The sequence below is a fragment of the Rhinopithecus bieti genome, unplaced genomic scaffold (genome assembly GCF_001698545.2).
Source record: "Rhinopithecus bieti isolate Rb0 unplaced genomic scaffold, ASM169854v2 scaffold_41913, whole genome shotgun sequence".
Taxonomy (NCBI): Eukaryota; Metazoa; Chordata; class Mammalia; order Primates; family Cercopithecidae; genus Rhinopithecus; species Rhinopithecus bieti.
In genome coordinates this window covers 2,660,625-2,685,125 of record NW_016818964.1, presented here as the reverse complement: position 1 = coordinate 2,685,125, position 24,501 = coordinate 2,660,625, and the positions used below count along the sequence as shown (strand labels likewise).

Genomic DNA, 24,501 nt, shown 5'->3' with positions numbered 1-24,501 from the left:
ACCAAGATACCCCAAGATCTAAGTAGCTTGCCTCTCTTGCCTCATGGTTGGCACTTTTATCTAATTAGCATTTAGTCTTGAAGGTCCTGAGAAACAATTTTTTTTTTTTTTTTTTGAGACAGGGTCTTGCTCTGTTGCCCAGGTTGGAGTGCAGTGGCATAGTCATAGCTCACTGCAACCTCACACTCCTGGGCCCAGCCAATCCTCCTGCCTCAGCCTCCCAAGTAGCTGGGACTACAGGCACATACCACCACACCTGGCTGAGATGGGGTCTCACTATGTTGCTTAGACTGGTCTCAAAACTCCTGCCCTCAAGTGATCCTCCTGCCTCAGCCTCCCAAAGTGCTAGGATTACAGGTGTGAGCTACTGTGCCCATCTATAAGTCTTAATAGTGTTTTTTGTACTTGAGCATATAGACACCCAGTGATTGAGACTTGCCCAGCGCCACACAGCAGCCAAATGGCAGAGGTGGGATTAGTATCTTCTTTCTGGGCCCAGGACAAGTTCAGAAAACTACTTCAGTCTCAGAAGTGTTGCCAAGGAATGACCTCCCATCCCCCAGTGTCGCCAGTGACCTGGATAGGAGGGGAAAGTGCCCCTGTCTGTGCGGTCAGCTCCTGACTGACAGCTGTCAGAGAATGACAGGGAGACTCCATTTTCCAAATGATGCAGTGGAGGTCAGTGGGGTTAGGAAGCAGACTCAATATCCCCCAATAGTACCTGAGCCGTGGGAGTGAAGCCACTTGTCACAAGCCAAACATAGATCCCCTGATGACTGTCAGTATCCTGCCCTAGCCTTCTAACAGCAAATTATTTTCCTTTTTTTGGTGGACGAGCTAATAAGTAGACAGGCTTTAAAAGACAGGAGCAGCCTTCCAAGCAGTGCTACTCTCGCCTGGTAAGGTGAAGTCAATGGGCAGAGCTTCCTGAGTGTCCTGGATCTGCCATTAAACAAGGAATATCCCTCCCCAGCTAATCTACTCAACACACAAGCACCACGGAAAAGCAGAGTTCTTGGCTGCATGCCAGGAACCCAGTATTAAGCCAGGACAAAAGTAGTTATGGAAAGCATTTTAATGCTAGGAGAATGTTTTTACTTACTGCCCAGGGAAGCTGTAGGGCTTGGCCTACATCCCGCAGGGCCTGGGGTCCCTGAAAGTCACTGAGTCACAGCCCCCTCCCCACTCCCGTGTCTGCTCAGGGTGGCGATGCATTTGGCTCCTAGACTCTGTCTAATGGTTCCCCTGACACTCTTGCTTGGGAAGCCACAGTCACTGCCAGGGTGACATGCTTCCCCATCTGCAGTGCCCTGTGCTTCCTGTCGGGAAGGACAGGTTGGGGAACATCCCTTTGCAGAGCCCATACGATGAGTGTCAGGCATAATAGCTGTTTTCACACAAGGAATCTCATTCCATTTTAGCCAGTAATCCAGTGATACATAGGTATTGTTGCCATTTCACAAACTTTGGAATTGGGGTTCAGGGAGGTGAAGTTACTTGGCCAAGATCATACAGCTAGTAAGTGGCAATGCTGAGGTTTGAACCCTGGCATTCTGGCTTCAGAGATCTCATTTGCTTAAAATAGAAACCCAATCAAAAGCAGGGACTGTGCTCTTTCTGTTGCTAATTGTTCCCATTGATTTATAAAGTTTCCTTTGAAGAGAAAGTATCATAATAAACGTGGAGTTGTAAAAACAAGCTCTCAAAACAACTGTCCTTCCAGCTTTTGGTCTGGAGAGAGATGGCTCTGTGGGGTGAGGGTAGAGAATTATCCAGGAAGTGTGACTGCCAGGGTGACTGGCTGCAAGGTAACATCAACAGATGACTAGATTTTAATAAGCTGCCAAAGCCTGCCACACCTTTTCATCCACTGTGTTTTCCCTTTGAGACAAAGATCTGAGAGGGAATGTGGGGGGAACAAGGGCAATGGTTCGGATTTGGCTGATGGTTTTTGCAAAAAGGGGAAAAGCAGAGGGTAAGACCATGAAAGTAACTTGGCCTGCCTCTGCCAGAGCTTGAGTGTCCTGATTCTGAAGTGATAGAATAGATTCTTTCTTGGGAAGAGGGCCCCTGTGAGTTTCTGGGGGGCTCTGTGACATGGAAGCACAGCACAGGCAAGTCTCCCAGAGGGAATTTCTCCAGCCAGTCTGCCAAACAGCTCTGCTTCTGAGGTTACCACACAAGCCACAGATACAGAGACATAGCAGCCAGTGAGGCTTCTGCTGTGCTTGAGAGCCTAGCTGGAAGGCCCAGAGCCCACCTGACAGCCCCTCAGAACAGCCAAGGTGTCATCCAGGCCATGTGTGTGTCCGTTCACACCTTTCAGTTGGGAAACAGGGATCCTCTGGAGACTTGTCTGGCAAAGATGATGCTATTTACAAATCACGTCATGTGTTCCCCCACACTTCCAGTGTACTTCTCATAGACCAATGGTGGGGTACTGAACAAATTCAGAGGTGATGGTCAAATCTACATTCCTGTGAAAAAGTGACATAATGACTTAGCCAGAGCCTTTGGATCCAAACTCCAACTGCGGGCAGCATGGAAACCAGGGGCCCTGCTTGGAACTAAAATCCCCTGACATCTAAGAGTGCTACTGGCTTTTCACGAAGGCAGAATAGTGACACAAATCGGACATTTGTGTCAAGAGGACTCTGAGGAGTCTGCTACCCAGTCCTTGTGTAGTCAGGTTGTCAGCAGACTCACGCAGCAGCACCAATAGATTCCAATAAATCCCTGCAGAATGAAACCTGTGAGAAGGTGGCCTTCAATTAAGGAAGGACCCCAAAGGGCAATTCCACACCCTGCATTTTCCATTTCCTCCTACAGAGAAAGAGAGGTTGCTAGCAGCATCTCCGCCTAGCCGGGTGTGGGGCCCCACTGGTGCCGTCTCGCCGGCCAGCCCACGGATGGAATCTTGAAGGTCCTGAGGCAGCAAGGTGAGGGGCTTATTTAAGGGGCATAGCCAGGTGGCCGAATGAGGACGCTGCTGGCTGGAATTCCCAGGCAGTTTCCACCGTGGAAATCTCCCCACTGCCAACTTACATGGCTTGTCTGTTCTTTTCCACCTACCCTCTGACCAGTCCATAAAGAGAGCAGAAGCGGGAAAGGGAGAAAGCAGCCAGGGGCAGCTTGCAAAGCATCTGCTCTGCTCAGCTGGGTCCATGGCTGTGCATGCCGACACCTCTATCCGTGAAGTACCCAGACTCCACTTCTAGGATTTGCTGGGGATGATGGGACAGCTGCAGCTTCCTGATCCCAGACAGAAATATACAGATCTTGCTCCAAACCCTAGTCTTGTAAGCCTCTGTCCAGGTGGGGCTGACAGCAGAACCCTGAAGGGCTCGTCCACCAAAAATCAGGCAGTTCTGGCCCTGAGAGAGGTAGAGGGGCCCCAACAATTTAAGCTCCTGCTAAAGGCTAAAGGCCCTTTTCTGGACTTTGGCAAAAAAAGAAAGTCTTTTTTTTCTCCGTAAGTTAGGGGTAGGAAAATACATCCATTATGAATGTTTGAAACAGCCCTCACATTCAAATTGACCTCAACAGGCTATTTGCCAGAGCCCAGTCCAACAAATGACTGGACTGGACTCTGTAGGCCTGGTAAGTCACTTGCATTAAGACAGCTAACCTTGAGCTTTTCCTCCCCCGCAGAGAGGCACTGCCCCTGGTAAAGAGAAACCAGAGGCCCCATTTTTCTACAATGCAATGTCAACATAGGCAGGACCCTCCTCCAGTTGAAGAAACAATTCCAGAGAGGGCAGGTGACCCACCCAGGCCTCACAGGGAACGGTCAGGGGCCTAGTTAGAAAGCATTTGATCCTCCATTAAAATAAATACTAAAAATATCACCAAGTTACCACAGTCCATAATGGGTAGGCCTCGTTCCAGGGGCTTTGCCCAAAAGGCTGCACATTTTCTTGCTACAGTCTAAATCGCTTAAAAAATTGAAGAGCCGGAACGTTCCATTCAGAATGCAGTCCCATTAGGTAACAGGTTCCACTGCATGGCCTAAAATTAATCAATGTTTATCGGCTGCATAAAGGATGTTGTAGTGGGATGTTTTATAGAGCAGGTAAACGGAAGGGGTGGCAGCCTCAGGGAACACGTGGTGGTTCAGGGCGGTATCCATCTCGTCCACGTACTCCACCTGCAGGGCAATGCTCAGCGCCTGGGACAATGCCGTGATCTGGATGTGGTCACACTCCGTGGCCATGGGCTCCACTTCCTGCAGGGAGCCAAAATGAAAAGAAGCCAGCTTAGGAGGGAGGCCTGGCAGAGGACAAGTGAGTTCAACTCTGGCTCTCAGGGTCATGGTCACAGCCTCTGCTGGGACATCATCTTCACAACATCCTATGAGTTGGGTATGGACATTCTAATGTCACACAGGAAACAGCCTCACTGAGAGGCAGCACAGCTAGAAATCGCTACAATGGCAAGAATCGAACCTGGATCTTTTCCATTCTAGACCTTATTGTTACACCTGAGAGCAAGCTACTACTTTAGACGGATCTGGAAAGGGGGCAGAAATTTTTCAGGTTGGGCATCAAAGAATCTTAGAGATAAAAGGCACCCTGACATCCAGGGGTGCCTTTCAAGCTTAAGTGTTTACAGAGGCCAGGCTGGTGAGTGAGGGTGCCAGTCTGGATGCCGCAGAGACGATGGAAGAGGCAGAGGCGGTGGCAAGCAGGCGTGTGTCCCACATAGAGAGGGCAGCTGCTGCTTAGTGCCTGCCGATACTGTCCTGCACGAGCAAGGGCCTGGGGGCTGGATCTTCTGATTTTCCAACAGAAATCCAAATATTCCTATGAAAAGTGCCTAATTTTCAAATATTGGCAATTCTTTCTGGTAAATACCACGCATCATAAACACATCAAGCAAATGTAACTCTTGGACTATGACTGCGGTTTTGTAAACAGGCCAGTCCAAATCCCTTATTTTTCAGATGGGAAATCTCCAGGGAGGGAAGTGCCTTGCTTCAGGCCACACAGCTCAGGTAGCTCAGGTGAGACCTGTCTGCAGCTTGCTGACCTAGCTCTGTTTGAATTGCAAGGGCAGTCGTGACACCCAAGTCCCTTGGCTAGAGATGGGTGCTGAAGTCTGTGGCAGAGGGCCACAGGAGCAGAACCCGGGGCTGGCGCTGAGACCCCAAGCACCTACATGAGTGCAGAAGTCTTTGATGTCCATCTCCTCGTCAATGAAGTGCCGGAAGAAGTCTGCTCGGTTTCTGATAAAGGCCGATGTGAGCAGGCGCAGGAACTGCACAATGTGGTCTGAGGCACTCTGGTCGTTGAACACCTTCAGCAGGCTGGACACTGAGCCGTCTTTCTCTACCAGTTCCACCACACTGTAAAACTGCGCCCGCGCGGCCCTCAGCTAGGGAGGCCAAGCAAGCCCCAGCCCTCCCTCTGCATTCTCCCTCCGCTCCCTCCCTTTGTGTGAAGCCCTCACGTGCATTTTCATTTGTAGATTCTCAGGTTGAGGTAGAAAATCAGTCTGAGATTCTGCCTAAGCTAAGTAACCCAGGGTTAGCAAGACTTTGTAGTTTGTACACTAGGCCAGAGGCACGTCTAGGGAGCGGCAGTTGGGTCTCCCTGCCATGACTACCTGGGTTTGCATTCTCACATGCACACTCAGAGCGTCAAGCGTCAGAGTCCTCGATCCCGCCCCTTCACTAACTGGATAGGGAGGCACAAGGTGGAGATGGAATAGGGTGAAGGACGTGCCTCCTCCCAAAGGGAGGGCAGGGCCCTGGGCTCCCTGTGCCCACACACCCCCACAGACAGGAAGCAATCCTGTCCCCCAGCCAGGAGAAGCAGAGCTGTGGGCTGTGCGGGGGCTCCAACCAGTGCCTGCTCCTGTCTGCTCTGCCAGTGTGGAAGGAGGGACTAGGTGAACTCACAGCATTGAAGAAGTTTCTGAACTTGTGCTCCTCAAAGCCAGCAGCCAGAAGGTCATTTGGGGTCTGCAGTACGCGTTCTTTGAACCTACAGGGGGGTAGACTGAGTGTTTACAGGAAAACACAGCGAGTGTGCTGTGATTGTCAACTGTGCATCCCCCTCTCAACCCACTGTGCCCACCAACCTCATCTCTAGTCCCCGGGCCCTGGTGACTGAGCGGCATTGTGTGTGTGTGCATGGTGGAAAGACGATATGACAAGAGCGTGTGTGATTTTGCATCTTTTCCAACTCCCTGCTCAGTGACCTCATGAGGGCAGCTTGACTCAATCATGGTAATGTTGAATACTGACACCACAGCAATCGACTGACAACACACACCAGGCCTCCCGCACGCCCAAAGCCGGCTGTTAAGCATCTGCCAGCACCAAGTCACCCTTGGGGACCTGCTCCACAGGCCCTTGCTCTGTGCATGCTGGGTTGTTCCTCTCTGCACCCACTGCAGGCCCCCTGATGGCACAGCCCCTTTCTGGGACCTGTCCTGGTACCCTCAGGGGGCATGGCAAGAAACCCAGGCCTGGGCCTGGGCCTGGCCCTGGCTCCAGGACACTCCAAGTTTAGTGGCAGCAATGAGGTATGGAGGAAGGGCTGCCTCCCACAAGGACCAGGTGAGCGGCCCTGGGTGACTAGCTGGCAGGCGCAGAACACTAAGGCCACACCTAGTTCTCCAGCCCCTTACTTTCCCTAGGAACGGAGACGAGGCTCTGACAGGACCCCGGAGGCAGAAGGTTTCACAAGGGAATACAGAGGCCTGGGCCACCTAAGAAGTTGCTGTGCTCCGGAAAAGCCTAGTGCCTTGTAGGAGGACAGGGGCGGTGAGGAGGGAGAAGGTGGTGGGTGTGGACGGGAAGCCAGTCTCCTAACTCAGAAGCAGGAGTGTTTGCCTAGACCCCGCTTGCCCCTGGCTGGTCCTGGCATATCTAAGAGTCCTGCCTGGGCCAGGACTAGATTGTCCTGATTGCAGAGTGAGGTGCCTGGATTGGAGGGATGGATCCTGTGCTGACTTCTAGCCGCAGTCCCCTCCAGCCCTGTCAAGTCTCCCTGTGGCTTTTGGCCATAGGCTCCCCTTTGGCACAAGTGTGGATGGTGATGATGCCTTGACTGCAGGGGTGCTGAGGGCGAACGGAGGGCTGCCCGGGAGGATGAGGCCTCCACTGCGGTGGTACCTGCTACCTAGGTTTCCCCTCCGGGCCACGGCAAGGATCTGATGATGGTCAGTGCTGACTAATGCCTGCCGCTCAGGAGCCACCCTCATCAGCACCCCCTGTTCTGTCTTCAGCTGTGGCCTAGGTGGCCCATGGCCAGAGTACTAGAAGCAGCTCCAGGAAGCAGCTGCAGTCCTCCAGGGCCGCTCCAAGGGCCCGCACCCTTTTCGGGCCACTGTCCCTGCATGGCCATGAAGTGCACTGCTCTGCTCCCAGCTCTCCTGCCCCTACTCCCACCCCCAAACCTCTGCCTCATTCCACATTCATTCCTTGCCAGTGACTTATGGGCCCCTCTGTGCCAGGCACTGGGGACACAGAGATAAGCAGCACGCGGTCACAGGCCCTGTTAGAAGGCCAGGACATGTACCCCCGAGAGGCAAGCCAGGGATGTGGGGAAGGATGGCACTGGGGCTCGGCAGGGGGGCAAGTTCAGACAGCTGGGGCTGTACACAAGCCTGTGTGGGACCTCTGGCAAGTCATTGGACCTCTATGAGGCTCTGTTTGCTCATCTGTAAGATGGGGTAGTAACAGTGGCTGCCCTCAAAGGAAGCGCGTGTTCTCCAAGCCTCTGGCACACAGAAGTACTTTGCATACTTCTAGAGCAAGTATGCAAGATCCAGGGCTGGAACAAGCATACTGCTGCAACACGCTTGCTCCAGCCCTGCCGCAGCACTGAGCAGAGAACGAGTGTCTGCCTGTGTGGCTCTGGGCTCACTGCACACAGGGAGACAGCAGGTTGTGGAGGATGCATGACGCGGACGATAAGAGCTAGCACAGAACATCCCAGTCAGTGTTCCAAGTACTCACGAGTCAATCACTTAATGTCCATGACAGGGCTATGGCCACTGCTCAGCTGGGGAAAGGAGCTATAGGGGAGTGAGTGAAGCAACATGCCTGGGGCCCGAGGAACCCACAGCCAGGTCAGAGGCAGGGCTACCTAGGCCAAGGCAGCGTCAGGTGGCATGTCATGCCTGCAAGCTCTGGTGTATGTAGGATAAGTGGGTCCTTGTGCCTAGACCTCAGGGTGGGCAGGCAATGGGGTAGGAGGGGCAGGGGCCTGGTGTGGAGGGCCTTGGTGTCAGGAGTTTCCACTGCTCCTAGAGGTTGGGGGCATATTTCAAGCCTGTGAGTGACATGGTCTCAGTTTTTGTGTAAGAAGATGAAGGCTGAGGAGGGAGGACTGCCTGAGCCCAACAGTTCAAGGCCAGCCTAGGCAACATAGCAAGACCCATCTCTTAAGAAAAAATAAAGAGAGAAAGAAAATTTTTAAAAAAAGAAAGAGAAAATGCTGGTGGTCTCATGCAGCCTTGTGGTTTGACTTACCACCTGTGTGCCCCGGCTTGCCTGCTGAAAGCCAGCCTCATACCTCCAGTGCCCACCAGACACCCCCACTCTATGACTCCTGGACATTTCAGACAGCATCGCAAACCACAGCTCCTGATCTTCCTCAGCCCTCCCTTGCAGCAAACGGCTTCTCCATCCTGCTAATTCTCAGGCCAAATCCCTGGGAGCCATCCTTGACTCTGCCATGTCCAACATGTGAGTCAGGCACAAATCCTGTCTTTGCCACCTCCACAGGTGTCTAGACCTGCCCACTTCTTGCCATGCCCACTGCATCCACCTGCTCACACCACGGCCATCTCCTCTCTGGATCTCTCGCCAACCACATCTCCCTGGCTGTGTCTCCGCCCCCATCTATCCTGCACACAGCAGTCAGCAGGGCAAGTCCCCGTGCTGCGCAATCCTTTGGTGGCTCCCGTGTCCTTCAGGCTGAAAGCCAAGGTCCTTAGAAAGGCCTGAGGTGCTATGTGCCCTGCCGCCCTTACCTCTCCAACCCTACTTGAAACAGACAACGCCAGACCTTGCACTCCTCAGCCTCCTTCCTGCTTGATTTTTCCCACAATACTTATCAACATCTGACACCTCAAACGTGATACTCATGTACCGTCCATCTTCTCCCATTAGGACGCAAGCCCCACAAGGCAGGGATTTTTGTCTCTCTTGTTCACTGCAGTATCCCCACAGCCTAGAGCAGGGTCTGAGCATGGCATGCGTGTGTGCTGACGAGCAGGGAGACAGGACGGAGGAAAGGTGAACAGAGCACGTGGGCTGGTGCAGAGAGAGATGCAGGCATCGGGCTTGGCCAGCATCACCCACTGAGTCCTCACAGTAGCATCCTGAAGTGTGTTATAATGTCCACCTTCCACAGGCATGAAAACTGAGGACCAGAGAGATCAGGTCACTTGCCCAAGGTTGCACAGCAAGTAAGCAAGAGAGTGAGGTCTGACCTGAGAGCCCAGGGCTGCTGCGTGGCACAATTCCAGGGCACATGGGTCACGGGGAATTGAAGTTGGGGTCATGATCCCTGCACTGTGCTGCACTGGTTCCCACAGGGCTCTGAGAAAGTTGGGGAGGGGAATGGCTTGGGATAGCTGGCTCTGCATCCAAGGGGTTCTGCCGGTCTGTCACTGGGGAAACAGTCTGAACGGTTCAGCCTAGGAACAGATGGCCCAGCTTCTGCCCTCTTTGAGATCATCTGTCTTTTGAACAGGAGATGATGGCCTGAACCTAGTAGTTCTCAACCAGATAGGGTCGACTTTTTTTCCGCCAAAAGGAGATTCTTGGCAGTGTCTGGAGGCAGTTTTGATTGTCATGACTTGGGGAAGGGGTTACTACTAGTATCTCGTGGGTAGGGGCCAGGGATGCTGCTAATAAGCCTACAATGCATAGGACAGCCCTCACCATGAGCATGATCTGGCCCACATCAGTCATGCCGCTGGTGAGAAACCTGCCTTAGCCGAAGACCCACTGCCCCCCGTACTGTTTCCAGAGGGCATTTGGGTGTGGGTCTCAGATGAGGAGGGCCCATGGCCCTCACCAAAGCCTCTAAGGGCTCTGAGACCCCCAAAAGTTAAGAGCCAGGTGGGTCTCTTAGCTCCTTGCTCCTCAAAGCGTGGTCTGAGGCCCAGCGGCATCAGCACCTCCTGGGAGGCGTGACAAAAGCAGTCCCAGCTCTGCCCTGCTCCCACTGAACAGGAATTTGGGTCCTAGCCAGGTCTCAGGGGTTTGTTTGTCTTTGCTTTTTTTTTTCTTGCTATGGACTAGAGAACCAGGGGCCTTGTCCAAATGTTCAGGTATGAGAAGCCCTGAACTAGCCGAGATGATAGGGGCAGCTCTGGACACAGACCTTCTCCAGCATGACCTCAGGGCCAGGCCCAGAGAGCTGAATGTCTGGGTCACACACACTCCAAACCAAGGTCAACAGGAATTATGCTGAACACTGGGGCAAAGCTGCTTTTTGTTTGTGTTTTCTTTTTTCAGACCGGGTCACGAAGTACCTGCTGCACACGATTTACCTGGGCTGACCCAGGCCTGTGGTGGAAGCAGAGGCTGGAAAGCATCTGGGAGGCATCTTGGCTGCCCCCAACTGCACCACAGCAGGTGGCTGCACTCCCCCAACATCAGACGCCTCTGCCATGCAGCCCTCCAGCTCCCTCTCTGGGTTAACCAGCCCGAGTGTAACAAAAACCTCCAAGAGACTTGGGGCTGACCTAGCACAGAGAACACAGCCTTGAGAGCCCAGGGGACCCCGGCACTCACTTGAAGATCTCCCTGCTCTTCCCCAGCAGGGACTCCAGGTAGGAATAGCCCAAGGCCCTGTAGAAGCAGTTCCCATCCCCTTTGGTCTTGCGGATGGCGGTGAACCTTTTGCTGAGTTCCTGCGGGGGACAGAAAGAAATGTGGGCATTTGCACCAATAACGGCTCTGTGTGGTTTGGGTGCTGGGACTAGCCAGGTGCCCCCCATCTCTCCCAGGAAACGCCTGCTCCCTCCCTTCAGGCTGCTATCCCCTCAGCCTCCCACGCTCGTTCATCCCCCTGATATAAATATACACTGCATTGTCCTGTGTGTCCGTCCCTGCCCCCAGGCACTGTGAGGACAGAAGGAGTGCCCGGCTGGGTGCCACAGGGCAGTGGCATTGCACTGGCTTTTGGAAGTTGGGGAAGCCTTCCTGGGGGAGCAGCACAGAGAATCAGGAGCTGGCAGAAGTAGGGGGTGGGGGGTTGCATGTGTGAGCAGGGGCGGGAGGGGTAGGCTCCAGCTCCACTCCTAGCAATAAGTAGGTGTCCCTCTGAACTGGCCTGGAATCCCCTTTCCTGCCTCATGGGACTATAAGCAGCATTTTGACAGCAGAGGATGGTTTTCAAGGGGTCTGGGAGTTCCTGTTCCCCCCATAGCCATGAGAAGGCTCAGAGCTGACTTGGGCCCACCTGAGGCCAGCTGGCAGTGGGGAGGCCACTCTCTGGAGCCCCAGGCTCTTCTCCCAGGAGGGCTCCGGGGGACACAAAAGTCAGCAGGCTGCAGAGCCCAGCTCCTGTCCTGGAAGTGCCCCTGCAGTGGCGTTCGGATCACATGATGCCCACACCACTACCCCTGGCTGCTGATGGACATCTGACCCAAGCTGGACCCATCAGAGTCTCTGACGATAAGTAACGGGGTCCAGCAATGGTGCTGCGTGTCTGAGAGGAACTCAAAGGGAAGGTCCTGTGGGGCCAGTACCAGAACAAGCCTGTCCTGCAGCGAGAGGAAGTCCTGCAGAGTACAGAGAGCAGCCGGGGCCTGCTGCCAGAGGGACAGAGTGGGTACCCAGCTCCTCCGGCCACCCACGGGTGGCTGCTCCGTGAGCGATCCCTGCAGCCTTCCCACAAATCCCTTTAGCCTCACTGGAGTACACTTTCCCTCCAAGAGGTCTCCTGGCACAGCAGTTACGAATGTGGCTTGAGACTCGGCTGCCTGGGTTTAAATCCCAGCTTGGCCACTCATGAGCTAAATGGCCACAATTTAATTGCCTCAGTTTCCTCAGCTGTAAAATAGGCGTAATAAAAGTACCTCACAGAATTGTAATGAAGTCTCAGTGAGTAAATAAAACATTAGGATAGTGCTAAACTTTTAAACAAAAAATCCTTTTTTTTTTTTTTTTTTTGTTTGGAATGAAAGGACGTATTGCTAAGGCAAATGTCCAACATCGAAATATCCTAGGAATCCTTTCATTTGCCCAGAAACCTGGCCCAAACTATTGGCCTTCAAAGAGGCCCATTCAAAGAGGCTATAATCCCAACTCCAGCCTGTTTATTTTAGGATGCTTTCTCCCTGCCCTCTGCCTCACCTCGATTTTCCTCCGGTAAATCCTGTTTTCAGGATGGTCCCGAAGAATGGATAGAATGTCACATTTTTCTGATATTAGGTTGAAAGATGTTTCACTCTGGAAGATAGGGAAGGAAGAAATGCTGTGACAATTTCAAAAGCAACGGATGGGACTCCGCGAGCTGGTGGCCTCTGAACTGCCGGTTACAGACAACAATGAATGGGATCTTCCTACCTTCTCATGCTGGGAGTATGTTACCAGCATCCTAGATGCCTGTTGGGATCGCCACATTTCCAGGACAGGTATCGTCAGGGTCAGGGCCATCGTGAAGAGATAGCCCTGGTTATAAGGAAACTCATCTTGTTATTGAAGCCTGATTCATTTCACAGAATGTGTACCTCGAACCTAATGAGCCTTCATGCTTGAGGATAAGGCCCTTTGTCTCCTTCCGTCCCTCCTCTCTCATTCATGCATTCATTCATTCATTTATTCATCCAACAATTCCTGAACATCCACATGCCTAGCACTGTGTCACATGCGGGAAATACAGAAGGAGGGACGTCTAGCACTCCCCCACCCACAAGGCTCACAGTCTACAGAGAAAAACAATCAAGATAGGGGGTGATAAGGTCACCAGAAGAGGCCGCACTGTGTGGCACTGGTACATGGAGATGCCAGGAAAGGTGTCAAGAGATTGAGCTCAGGGAGCACAGGGCGGGAGGGCATCTTCATGCACCACCTAGCGGAGAAAGTTTATACTACAACCCAGCTCTAGGGTCTAGGTCAATTCCAACCCAGAAAGACAAGCCTCCTACAGGCAGGGTCTCTCCAGGCCTGAGAAGAAATTGGCAGGCGGGGAGGAGGCAACTACAAAAGGAAGCTTCTGGGTGAAGGAAACTGCAGGAGACACCTCGTTCTAGCAGCCAACTCCCCGTGGGCCTGGTCTCCGCCTTGTGCTATCTTGTCAGCAGGGCTCAAACAAGCGAGAGATGCATCTCTAGCCTCCAACCCACCCAAAGCCGCTTTGATTGTAGCATGAACATACTGCGAGAGAAATGGTGTTAAAGCCACTTAGTTTATAGCTTAAAATAAGTGAGGCTGGCTGCTGCACACAACCAGAGGAGACCATTTTTATGCAATAGAGTACTGTGGATGGTCACTGTTCATTGGGATTTTTGTAAATAGAAATCCAGTTTTCCATCCATTTATCACCATCATTGTTGATATGCAGTTGTAACTGGCCTTTTTCATGTCACATTGGCCACAGTGGCCTTCCCTGGTAGCCTCTCAGCCTCATCACTGACTAGATAATGATCTCAACCCAATACCATCCTGCTCAGAGAGGAGCCCTCTGATGCTACAAACCCCTTTCTTCACCTGAAGAAATATATCTGGATTTTTGATGATTAGCTTTTTCCAAAGCTCAGCACACAGAAGCAGAAAGCTGGACCATGAGATTAGATAATGAGGCCTAAATGACTTTTGTTGCTCCTGTCTCCACATGGGACAGACTGCAAACTTCCATCTGGCCCCGATCCTGCATCCAGTATCAGGTCAGGGGAGAAGCTGGGACTGGGCAGGGGTGTTTTTAGGGGGCCTGGGTGACAGCTTGTCATACTGTCTGCCATCTTCCATTCACCAAGGGCCTGGCACAGAGAAGGGGGTGAGATACTTTTCAAACAAATGAATAAAAGCTACCTCCTCCATGAAGCCTCCCTGATTTCCTCACCTCATCTGAGTCAGTCCTGGGCTCTCCCTTGAACTTACACTTTATTCCGTTTCTCCCTTTCTGGTGGCACCAAACATGATCTCCCCCAAACATGGGATTCAGGGCAACTTCCCAGAAGAAAGCTTAAAAATAGAGGATGAATTCATTGTCCTAAAGAACTGGATGGGCTGGGCGCGGTGGCTCATGCCTGTAATCCCAGCACTTTGGGAGGCCGAGGTGGGTGGCTCACGAGATCAGGAGTTCAAGACCAGCTTGGCTAAGATGGCAAAACCTCATGTCTACTAAAAATACAAAAAAAATTAGCTAGGCATGGTGGCACGTGCCTGTAATCCCAGCTATTCAGGAGGCTGAGGTAGAGAATTTCTGAAACCTGGGAGGCAGAGGTTGCAGTGAGGCAAGATCGCACTACTGCACTCCAGCCTGGGCGACAGAGCAAGACTCTGTCTTAAAAAAAAAAAAAAGAACTGGATGAAGAATGCTTCCAAAAGTGGAAACAGGGCATGCAAACACTTGGGGGGTGGGAAAAAGGAATTCTGGATTTTGCTTCTAGAAGCTTCCATGCTGTACCCACCCTTCTTTGCTAAATTAATCCAGCCCCGGATTCCTTCCTTCCTTCTGCCCTGACATCATAGTGCGAGCTGGCAAAGCAACAGGAAAACTATCAGAAGGAATCAGATAACACTTGGGGGCAGGTGCCGAGGGCCTCTGTCTTATCAGCTGTGACCCGTTTCCTCCCCACTAATGGAATCCCACAACACGATGAAAAATGACTGGGTAAGTCACAACAATCCTACCTCTTTCCCATTTTCCTAGCCTCCCTTGCAGCTATGGGCACTCAGGTAGCTGGGGTTGGCCAGCTGGACCCATGGAAAGTCTGCTGGGGACTTCTGGGGAAGTTTTTGGTTTTGGATAAAAGGAACAGAGATGGGAGTGTTTTACTTCTTCCCGCCGTTAGTGCAGATGCAATGTCTACAGCAGCCACCCTGCGAGTGTGAGGCTGAAAGTCAACACATGGAAGATGATCTGGCGATCTGCTACCCTAGGCCCAAGAGGTATGAGGTGATAACAGGTGCCATTATTGTGCACATACTATGTGCTAGGCTTGGGGGGAGAGGCTGACATGTCCCCATTATCTCACTGAATCCTCACAACTACCTCCTGAGATGGGTATTATGCCCATTCTACTGACAAGGTCAGGTGCCCTGTGCTAAGAAGCAATTTTAGGCAGATCTATCTGACTGAAGCCCATGGAAATTCTACCATGCCAAACTGCTAGGTAGGCAGAACGCAGAGGTCTTGAGGGATCAAGGCTGCTAAACACAAAGGGACATTCCACGCAGGGCAGCCCAGGGCCTTCTTATCAACAGGCCAGGTCCTGACCTCCTGCCCCTGAGGCCTCCCCCAGGAAAGTTCTACATCCAGCTCCTGATCCTGGGGACTCAGTGTCCACAACAGCGTTTTCAAGCCCAAAATATGCTCATCACAGGTAGAACAGGACACGATTTACAGGCAATATCCAGACACGGCGGTAAAATACATCGGTGATATCTGGAAGGAAAGTGATTTGCCTTTCCACTTCCTTCAAGCCTTCTAATCGCGTCAAGGAGAAAGACAGCCTCTAGCATACCTTGAACTCCTTTCTACTTTGCTAGTCTCTCTTCTCAAGATTGGGCAGGCTTCTGACTCGGAGTTTAAAATCATTCCATTTTCATTTGTGTTTTTTCTTTTAACTTAAACCAAGCCAGATTTATTGACTTCAAAGGCAAATTTATAAAACGTTAACATGTTTTGGTCTATTCTAAATCATGAAAGATTGACATTACTAGCATAATAACAATTGCTAGTTGTACAATTAATTTGGCACTCATACTGCATGCTAATACAGCAAATATAGGATTCTGTATGTTTCAGAACGAAAGCTCTCTCTCTGCTGCCTTGCGTGGATGGTAGGAGGACAAACAGGTAATACTGAAAAGCAAGCGCACCTACTCTGCAGTCACACACACTCTGACTTCATTCCAAAGTCCCATTATTTATCTAACAATTTGTTTATACTATATAAAAGTCTTGTTGTTTTTACAGACAGCTGACTTAAAATGATGGCTTGGATCTTTTTAAATCATAGATCAAACAGTAGAACTATATTTAATACTGCTGGTGCTTGGACTGCCCAAAACCAAAACCAAAATGGCAGAAGGAGGACACAAAATCAGCTACATTTCCTCTGCAGTGTCTGAGAAGGTAATCAACAGAGGACTGGAATGGATTTAAGGAATTAATCTTCAACATGCAGAGATAAGTACTTCAATGCAGAAAATTGCCATCAACAGTTAAAATGAGGAGGCCTGGCGCGGTAGCTCACACCTGTAATCCCAGCACTTGGGGAGGCCAAGGCAGACAGGTCACGAGGTCGGGAGATTGAGACCATCCTGGCTAACACGGTGAAACCCCGTCTCTACTAAAAATACAAAAAATTAGCCGGGCATGGTGGTGGGTGCCTGTAGTCCCAGCTACTTGGGAGGCTAAGGCAGGAGAATGGCGTGAACCCAGGAGGCGGAGCTTGCAGTGAGCCGAGATCATGCCACTGCACTCCAGGCTGGGTGACACAGCGATACTCCATTTCAAAACAAACAAACAAACCAACAAACAAACAAACAAGCAGTTAAAATGAGGAATATTTAAAGGTGGATTAGGAACGAGGGTGGCACCTATGCCAGGAAAGTCAAGTTAGGTTTCCACTTGCTCTATTAACATAAACTTTGCATTTTTGACAAATCTACTTAAGCTCTTTAAAAGAGCCAAGTTAAGGGAAAATATTACATAGGGCCGGGTGCGGTGGCTCACGTCTGTAATCCCAGCACTTTGGGTGGTCGAGGCAGGCGGATCACAAGGTCAGCAGTTCAAGATCATCCTGGCCAAAATGGTGAAACCCCGTTTCTACTAAAAATACAAAAATGAGCCAGGCGTGGTGGTGGGCACCTGTAGTCCCAGCTACTCGGGAGGCTGAGGTAGGAAAATCACTTGAACCCAGACGGCAGAGGTTGCAGTGAACCGTGACCGGACCACTGCACTCCAGCCTGGGCGACAGACTTCATCTCAAAAAAAAAGAAAAGAAAATACTACATAGCAGTTCGGAGCTCTCTCAGCTCCTAAGAGCTGAGCTCACCGTACCTTCAGGACATGCTGTAGAAACCAGCCTCAGGAAGGTATTTTTTCAGGTTTTGGTCCCCTTCATCCCTGATCCCTATTTCCATTCCTCCATCCCCCCATGCCTCTATAGGTAGTTTCTATGGGATGTCTTTCTAGATATATTTGTTTTTTATTATGATTATGGTAAAACATACATACCCTAAACTTCATTATTTTTATCCATTTTTAAGTACACAGTTCACTGGCATTAAGTACATTCACACAAGAGTGCAACCATCGCCACCATCCATCCCCAGAACTTTCAATCTTCCCAAACTGAAACTCCCATACCCATTTTTTTTCTTCCATGTACTTATGATGAATCTCTACTCATTAAACACTAACTCCTCATCCCCTTGCCCCCAGTCTCTGGCGACCACCTTTCTGCTTTTCTGTCTCTAATGAATTTGACTACTCTAGGTACCTCATATAAATGAAATGCATCTGCCTTTTGAAAAATACAGACTTGTAAGTATGCATGCATTTTAAGTTTGCATAATATTAGTCTATAGATATTCTGGAGATTTTTTTCCCTTTACTCCACACTATTTAAGAGCTACCCCTGCTTACAAATGTCTCACGGGTGGGCTACCTCCATCTGCAGGTGCAGGTGATGGAACCTTGGGCTAGCTCCAGGGCCCCAGGGGTCCCAGATGTGCTTATTGGGGGACCTGGGGACAAGTGGATTCTCACTTTGGCCCTTTGAGTCCCCACCTGGCACCTCCAGAAAGATCCAACTCCGCCCAAGTTGGTCCCCTGCCACTCCACACTGGCAGGGCCCTGGCCACACCCCTGGCAAGACCAGAGACTCAAGCTCCTGGAAGAACCCCAGGCACACCCTCGATTTACTAGCCCATAAATCAGGCATGAGGCTTGACCTGACTGGCTCTCATTTGTAATTGCTTTTTAAACCATGGCTGAAAATTTCCAGGATGTTATGGAGAAAGAACAGGCCACATCTTGACAATGTCCTGTCAGACCTAATTAGGCCACCTAAAAGGACTTTAGCCCTTTAATTGCTGGTTTGCGAGTAGATGCTAATTAATTAAGTCAGATAGCACTGCGGCTTGGAAACAGATTTAGCAGCTTGCATGGAGGAATATATTTCAAAGTGAGAAAAGGATGTTTTTTAATCACTGCTTTTCCCCAGTAACCCTGGGAACTAGCAGAAAGCGCTAGGACGTGGGCTTGGTGTTCAGACTGGCTTTGAGTCTTTGGTGGGAGACGGCACTACATCTGTCTGCTGGTCCCTCCTCCTACATCCCTGGAACACTGGCTGAGATGAAAGAGCCAGGGTATAAATTCCCACCATGATGCTGGAGAGCTTGCCCTTGATACCCCATCCCTAATCCATGGACCAAGCCCTACCTCCAAATTTAGGGAAAGTACAAGTCCCCACTTTCCTCTGGTTTTCCCTCCCAAGCCTCTGTATATACCTGAAACCTGCCCACATAACCCAAAGACTCCTCAAGCAGCCCGCAGCCATGGGCCCAGCACTGTGGACTGCTCCAGGGGCTGGAGGAAATGTCCCTTCAGAGGTGTACTCAGGGGTATGATATATGACATATATATGCATGCAGTGCTCAACGTTGTTGTTTTTTGTTTTTGAGATGGAATCTCACTGTGTTGCCCAGGCTGGTCTCAAACTCCTGGGCTCAAGCAATCCTCCCACCTTGGCCTCCCAAAATGCTGGGATTACAGGCATGAGCGCCTGGCCTCAGAGGTTTTATATTGATGAGGTGAGCGATGACAAATGTTTGGAAGCCATGGATTTGGGGGCAGCCAAGTGCCCTGAGTTTCCTGTGGCTGCTGTAACAAACGAGCACAAATGTAGTGTCTCAAAACAACACAAATGTATGATCTGACAGTGCTGGAGGTCACGAATCCGAAAGGAGTGTTGCTGGCCTAAAGCAAGACAGCGACAGAGCTGCGTTCCTTCTATGGGCTCTAGGGCAGAATCTGTTTTCTTCAGTTTCTAGAGGCTCCCAGGTTTCCTGGCTACGTACCCGCCCCCCTCCCCCCACATTACTCTGCCTTGCTCTCATAAGGACACTAGTGATTACATCATTGCACCTACCTGGATAACTCAGGATCCTTAACTGAGCCCCATCTGCCAAGCCCCTCTCGCCACGGTAACATAGTCACAGGTGTGGGGATTAGGACGTGGACATCATTGGGGCCATTGCTCAGCCTTCTACATCTCCCTTCTCTGCTGCTCCACTAAGAAAACTGACAAGACCCTGCAATGAGGCTTCACCCACTGGGTCAGTTCTTGGTTGGCTTTGCAGAGACTCTGACCTGGGCCCTGGCCTTCCCTCTTAGAATATGCCTGAACTCATGCAGCATCCTCCCAACAGACCCTCACAGCTTCCTCTCTGGTCCTGACCTCTCCCTAGAGCTCTGACTCCACAGCTACTCGCCACTCAGAAGTCTGAGAACATTACTGAATTAGCATGTCCCTGACTGCTCTCCTACCCACCTCACCCCCCACCCCCCACAGGCTTCTCCAGCTCCCCAGAATGCCCCTCCATCCAGGCAGAGCTCACGCTGAGATCCAGAAGTGCTTCTCCACTCCTCTCTCCTCGACCTCCCCATTGGTCCAAGGTGCCATCATCTCCCCCCAGGGAGGCTGCACCAACATCTGCCCAAGGACCTCCTGGCTTCCACTCCTGCCCCCATCCCAGCCCATTCTCTACAAGCAGCCAATACAAGCTGCTTAGCCAGCAAGGTCATGCCCTTCCTCCACGCCCTCCAATGGACTCCCTCACTTAGGCCAAGACTCAATCTTTTGACAACGACCTCCCAGATCTGACCCCATGTGGCCCTCTCTGTGTTCCTTCACAAGACACACTCATTCTTACCTCAGGGCCTTTGCACGGCCGCTCCTTCGACCTGGATTCTTCCTCTGCCTTTCCCAAGATGCAGGTGGAGTCACCTCCTCAGAAAGGCCTTCCCATGCCCCTCCCCATCCCTCTCACCTTTATTTCTTCAGGGCATGATCTAATAGGCTCGCCTGTTTACCCGCGTGCTGCATGGCTGCCTCCACTGGAATGCCAATTCCATGAGCACAGGGATTTTTTCTGCCTGTCAATGCTGGCTTCTCAGTGCCTGGCACACAGCCATGTTCCAGAAATGTATACTGAGTGTTATGGGTTGAACTGTGTCCCCCCACCAAAATTCATATGTTGAATTCCTAATCCTTGGTACCTTAGAATGGGATCTTATTTGGAAATAGGGTCATTGCAGATGTCATTAGCTGAGATGAGGTCATGCTGGAGTAGGGTGGGCCTCTAATCCAATACAACTGGTATCCTTATAAAAAGAGGCAATTAGGACAGACCCGCATACAGGAAGCACACCACATGAAGATCAGAGTTCTGCAACCAAAAGCCAAGGAGCTACCAGAAGCTTGGAGGGAGGCCTGGAACAGAGCCTTCCCTAGCGCCTTCAGAGGGAGCATGGCCCTGCTGACACCTTGATCTTCAGCTTCCAGCCTCCAGCACTGTAAGAATCCATTTCTGTTGCTCTACACCACAGTTTGTGGTACTTTGTAATGGCAGCCCGGGAAGCCCACACACTGCATGAATGAATAGACAGATGCATGCATGGGACTAGCCAGGCTCTGACTCCAGCCTGGCTACCTCCAACCCTGTATCCACTTCATTGTCGGAGAGATCGTCCAAGTCAACCATCTCTTACTTGTCAAAAATACGTTATGGTTTCCCCCTTATTGGTGGAATAAAACCCAAACCCCACAGCACAGCAAGTGAGGCCCTGCACAGAACATCCTGACCTCACCGAATTTTCCAGACTCAATTTCCCTGCCTCCCTCAATCTCCTTGCATCTTCAGAGGCTGTTTACCTTTCCCCATTCTTGACCATGCTTCAAAGCCTGATAGCCCACTGTCCCCCCGCACCCGCCAAAAGGAATGTACCCTTCCCAAATCCTTCTTGAACACTCATATACATCCTTCAACTCAGCTCAAAAGACCTCCCCCAGCTCAAAAGACCTCCTCTGCAGAACCTTCCAACATCCCCACTCCCTCAGAGCATATTGACCTCTCACTGTGTTCCCAAAGTCCTTAGGCCTCTTAGGCCATGACCTGTAGCTCAGACACTGCTTGTATCCAGCTGTCTTGGCCAGCAGGCAGTGAGGTCCTAGAGCAGGTGGGCACCTTGTCTTTCTCATTAGTGTCACAGTACCCAGCACAGGCCTGACAAAGGCGCCCAGTGGGGACCTGTTTGACAAATAACAGAACAAAGCACAATAGGACCCTGTGGTTTTCCTGCTTATGTCTGACTCATTCATTCGCCAAACATGAAATGCACCTTGAGTGCACGAGACCCCTCGCTATTTGCAGTCCCTGCCAGAGGCCTGGTCCTTGTCTCACCCCTACCTTCCCAAGGGGCTTTGTGTCTTCCACGGGAGGCCCTTCCTCAAGCTTAGCCCAGTGATGTAGAAACAGGAAAGCAAAGAAGATGCTGTATTTTCCAAGGATATTCCTTCTGTCACACACACACACTCACCACCATCCACACAATGCAGATTCAACATAAAAACCCACCATGCAGTATAGGGCCCAGTATGGTCCCCACACGCAGTAGGTGCTCAATAAATGCCACGTGAAGGGAAGGGAACAGACAGACCCTGCACTGCCTCCACCCCTGTGATTCCCAGACAGACATCCTATTTTAGTGGGTTAACCACTTCATCCATCGCCAAGGCACTCAAGCCCCCAGTGAGGGGTGAGGGCTTTGGACCCCACCTGCCCTCTAACTTCCAGTCTCCTGAGTTAGGGCAGATAGGGGGCAGAGTGAGTGGCCTCACTGCATGGCACAAAGAGCAGCTACCGCCTCTGCTGTGCTCTCAGCTGCCGAGTGGTGGCCAGGGGGCATGCCAGCCTCCAGCTCCCGGGTGGCTAAGCCCATCATTACCCCAGCTCCATCACTCCCTGGTGGGTGATGCAGAAACACCTAGGCTGCCTTCCAGGAGCAGCTCAACCAGGTAAACCCTTGGGCACCAAGTGGAAGCGGGAAGCTGGTGCTTCCAGATGCCCCAGAGGCCCCCAGCTATGCCCCAAGCTGGCTTGGCAAGGACAGTCCCAGCTCGCGTGCCCTGGCTGCCTATGCCACACCCAGATCATGCCAGGCCATGACCAGGCTTTGACCCATGCCCCAGCCTGGCAGCATCCTGCTGCAGTGACCCATTTTCCTGCCCAGTCATAGGAGAGAGGAGGCTAAGCTTGAAGAACCAGGCATCTGTGCACACCCATTTCCAGGACTCTGCTGTCACAGGAAAAGCTCCAGCTAATCATCTCACATGGTTCTCACAGCAGCCCATTACACAGACGTGCAAAACGATGCTGAGGGGGAGAGTGGACCAACCAAAGCCTCTTTGCTTTCCAAGAGGTGGAAGTGAGACTTGAACCTGGGGCTGTGTGGCCCCGACACAAGCCACTCAGCCCTCACTCCACAGGCTCCCCCCCGCTCAGGGTTGAAGGGTCTTAGGCAGCCATCCCACCCAGTCCCCTGCAGGATGCCTGACCCCACAGCAACCTGGAAGGTGAGCTGATGTAACACAAAGAGCACTGAACTGAGAGTCCAGAGGCCTGGGTTCAAGTACCAGGACCACCACTATCAGTACAAGCCCTTCCCTGTCTGGCCTCAGTTTCCCCACCTGCCCAAGCCCAGGGTTAGCCTGGCTCAGAGGGTCTCTGGGCCCCGTTCTGCGCAGACAGGACTCTCCATCAGGGATTCCTGAGTATTTTCTTTTCCCCGACCCCTAACTCATGTGCCTCACAACTTGAGGCAGCCTCTCCACGTGGGTCCTGACTCCAAAAATGAAGACGGACTAGTCGCCCGCAGGGACAGACGACCTGGTCCCCCGTGCAACTCCTAGATCCCCTCGTGGGGTTGGGGCAGGGGCCAGGAGTGGGGTGGTCTTTGACGGCTGAGCCCTCGGGTGGGTGGGGCCGTGGACTGCTGACTGGGGGGCTACTTAACAAAGAGGAGGCGACCCGTAGCGCTGCAGCCTCCCTGTTCCTGCTTCCGTCGAGGGCGCCCACCCAGCGCCGTCGAGGCGGCGCCCGGGGCCAACCGGGGCGGACATGCTGGGGGCGGGGACTCGGGGCCGAGCTGGACCTCCTCAGCTGCACGTCCACGGGGGACAGCGGGGCGCGACCTGGCCCCAGTATCCGTCCGGACTCCGTATTTCAGGGGTTCGGAACGCGGCGGGGCGGTCTGGGGCTGAGCCTCCCGTCCGACCCCGTCCCGCGGGTGCACCCGCTCCGACAGCGACCCCGCCCACCGCGCCCCTGCCCGCTCCCCTTCGCGATCCCCACGATCACTGACCATAGTGACCGGAGCCGCCAGGCCAGGTCCCGCCCCAGCGAGGAGCGATCCGGTGCGGGAGTGCCGCGGGAGGCGCGGGCGGGCTCCGCCGCTGGTTCGGTGGCGGGGACCTGGAGGACGTGGGGGCGGCGGAGAATACACCCGACCGCTCCGCAAACCAAAGGTTAGACTTCCACTGTGTCCCAGGAAGACACACGCCCCGCGATTGACGTCTCAGCCGGGCAATCAGGAGCCGGGATGCAGGACGTCATAGAAAGTGGGTGGGACTTCACGCGCCTTCAGCCTATGCTTTAGGGGCCATTTGACAGGATGCCTCCCCCTTTTAAAGACACAGAAAGCTTTTTAACTAGCAGAGGAGTTAGCTCAACCCAGAAAGACAGGTCCTCGTTTGCAAAGGCTGAAGGGCTTTTGCGCAAACCTAAAATTGGAGTCTTCTGAAGGATTAGCTGGCCCTCATTAATTTATAAACAAGGTCACATAAGTATAGTTTGCACAAGATCAGAGGATAGGCGCTTAGGGAACACGTGTCCAATAACATTAACTATGGCTTCTATATAATATTTTACCCTCTTCTAACTCATGAATCAGTAGGTTGCCACGCACCCAGTTAATGTTTGTTGAATGAATGAACGTCCGGGATCGTTGACTCTGTGGCTCTGGAATTGTATGGATATCCGTGAACCATGTCTAGATGACTCATCTTGCCTACAAGCTCATTATTAATGGACATCAAAATAGGAATATTTATCATTCAAAGATTCATTCACCAGCCCTTGAGTCCTGGAGGAGCTGCTTTGGGTGTGGTAGGGAGAGTTTGTAGGGGAGGGGGGGGCTCAGTGCATTGCATACATCCACTTCACAATATTAATATTTCCAGGAGCGTGTATTGAGCAATTCCCCTTCCTGCTACTGCCCCGCCACCCCCCCC

General features: G+C 52.0%; 1 protein-coding gene across 2 annotated transcripts; it reads right to left on the bottom strand.

Annotated features, from left to right (window-relative positions):
* Positions 1–366: 366 nt before the first annotated feature.
* Positions 367–23,779, bottom strand: OTUB2 (OTU deubiquitinase, ubiquitin aldehyde binding 2). 2 transcript variants are annotated; one of them, XM_017857991.1, is made up of 6 exons: positions 23,574–23,779; positions 12,326–12,421; positions 10,760–10,878; positions 5,900–5,984; positions 5,158–5,352; positions 367–4,225 (listed from the first exon to the last, which is right to left on the bottom strand). In XM_017857991.1, exons 1-6 carry the CDS (start codon positions 23,574–23,576, stop codon positions 4,019–4,021), a joined length of 705 nt encoding a protein of 234 aa, XP_017713480.1. In that variant the 5' UTR covers positions 23,577–23,779; the 3' UTR covers positions 367–4,018. The 2 variants fall into 2 exon arrangements, with proteins under 2 accessions (XP_017713480.1, XP_017713479.1); XM_017857990.1 differs by lacking the exon at positions 23,574–23,779 and adding an exon at positions 12,539–12,643.
* Between the last annotated feature and the right edge of the window lie 722 nt (positions 23,780–24,501).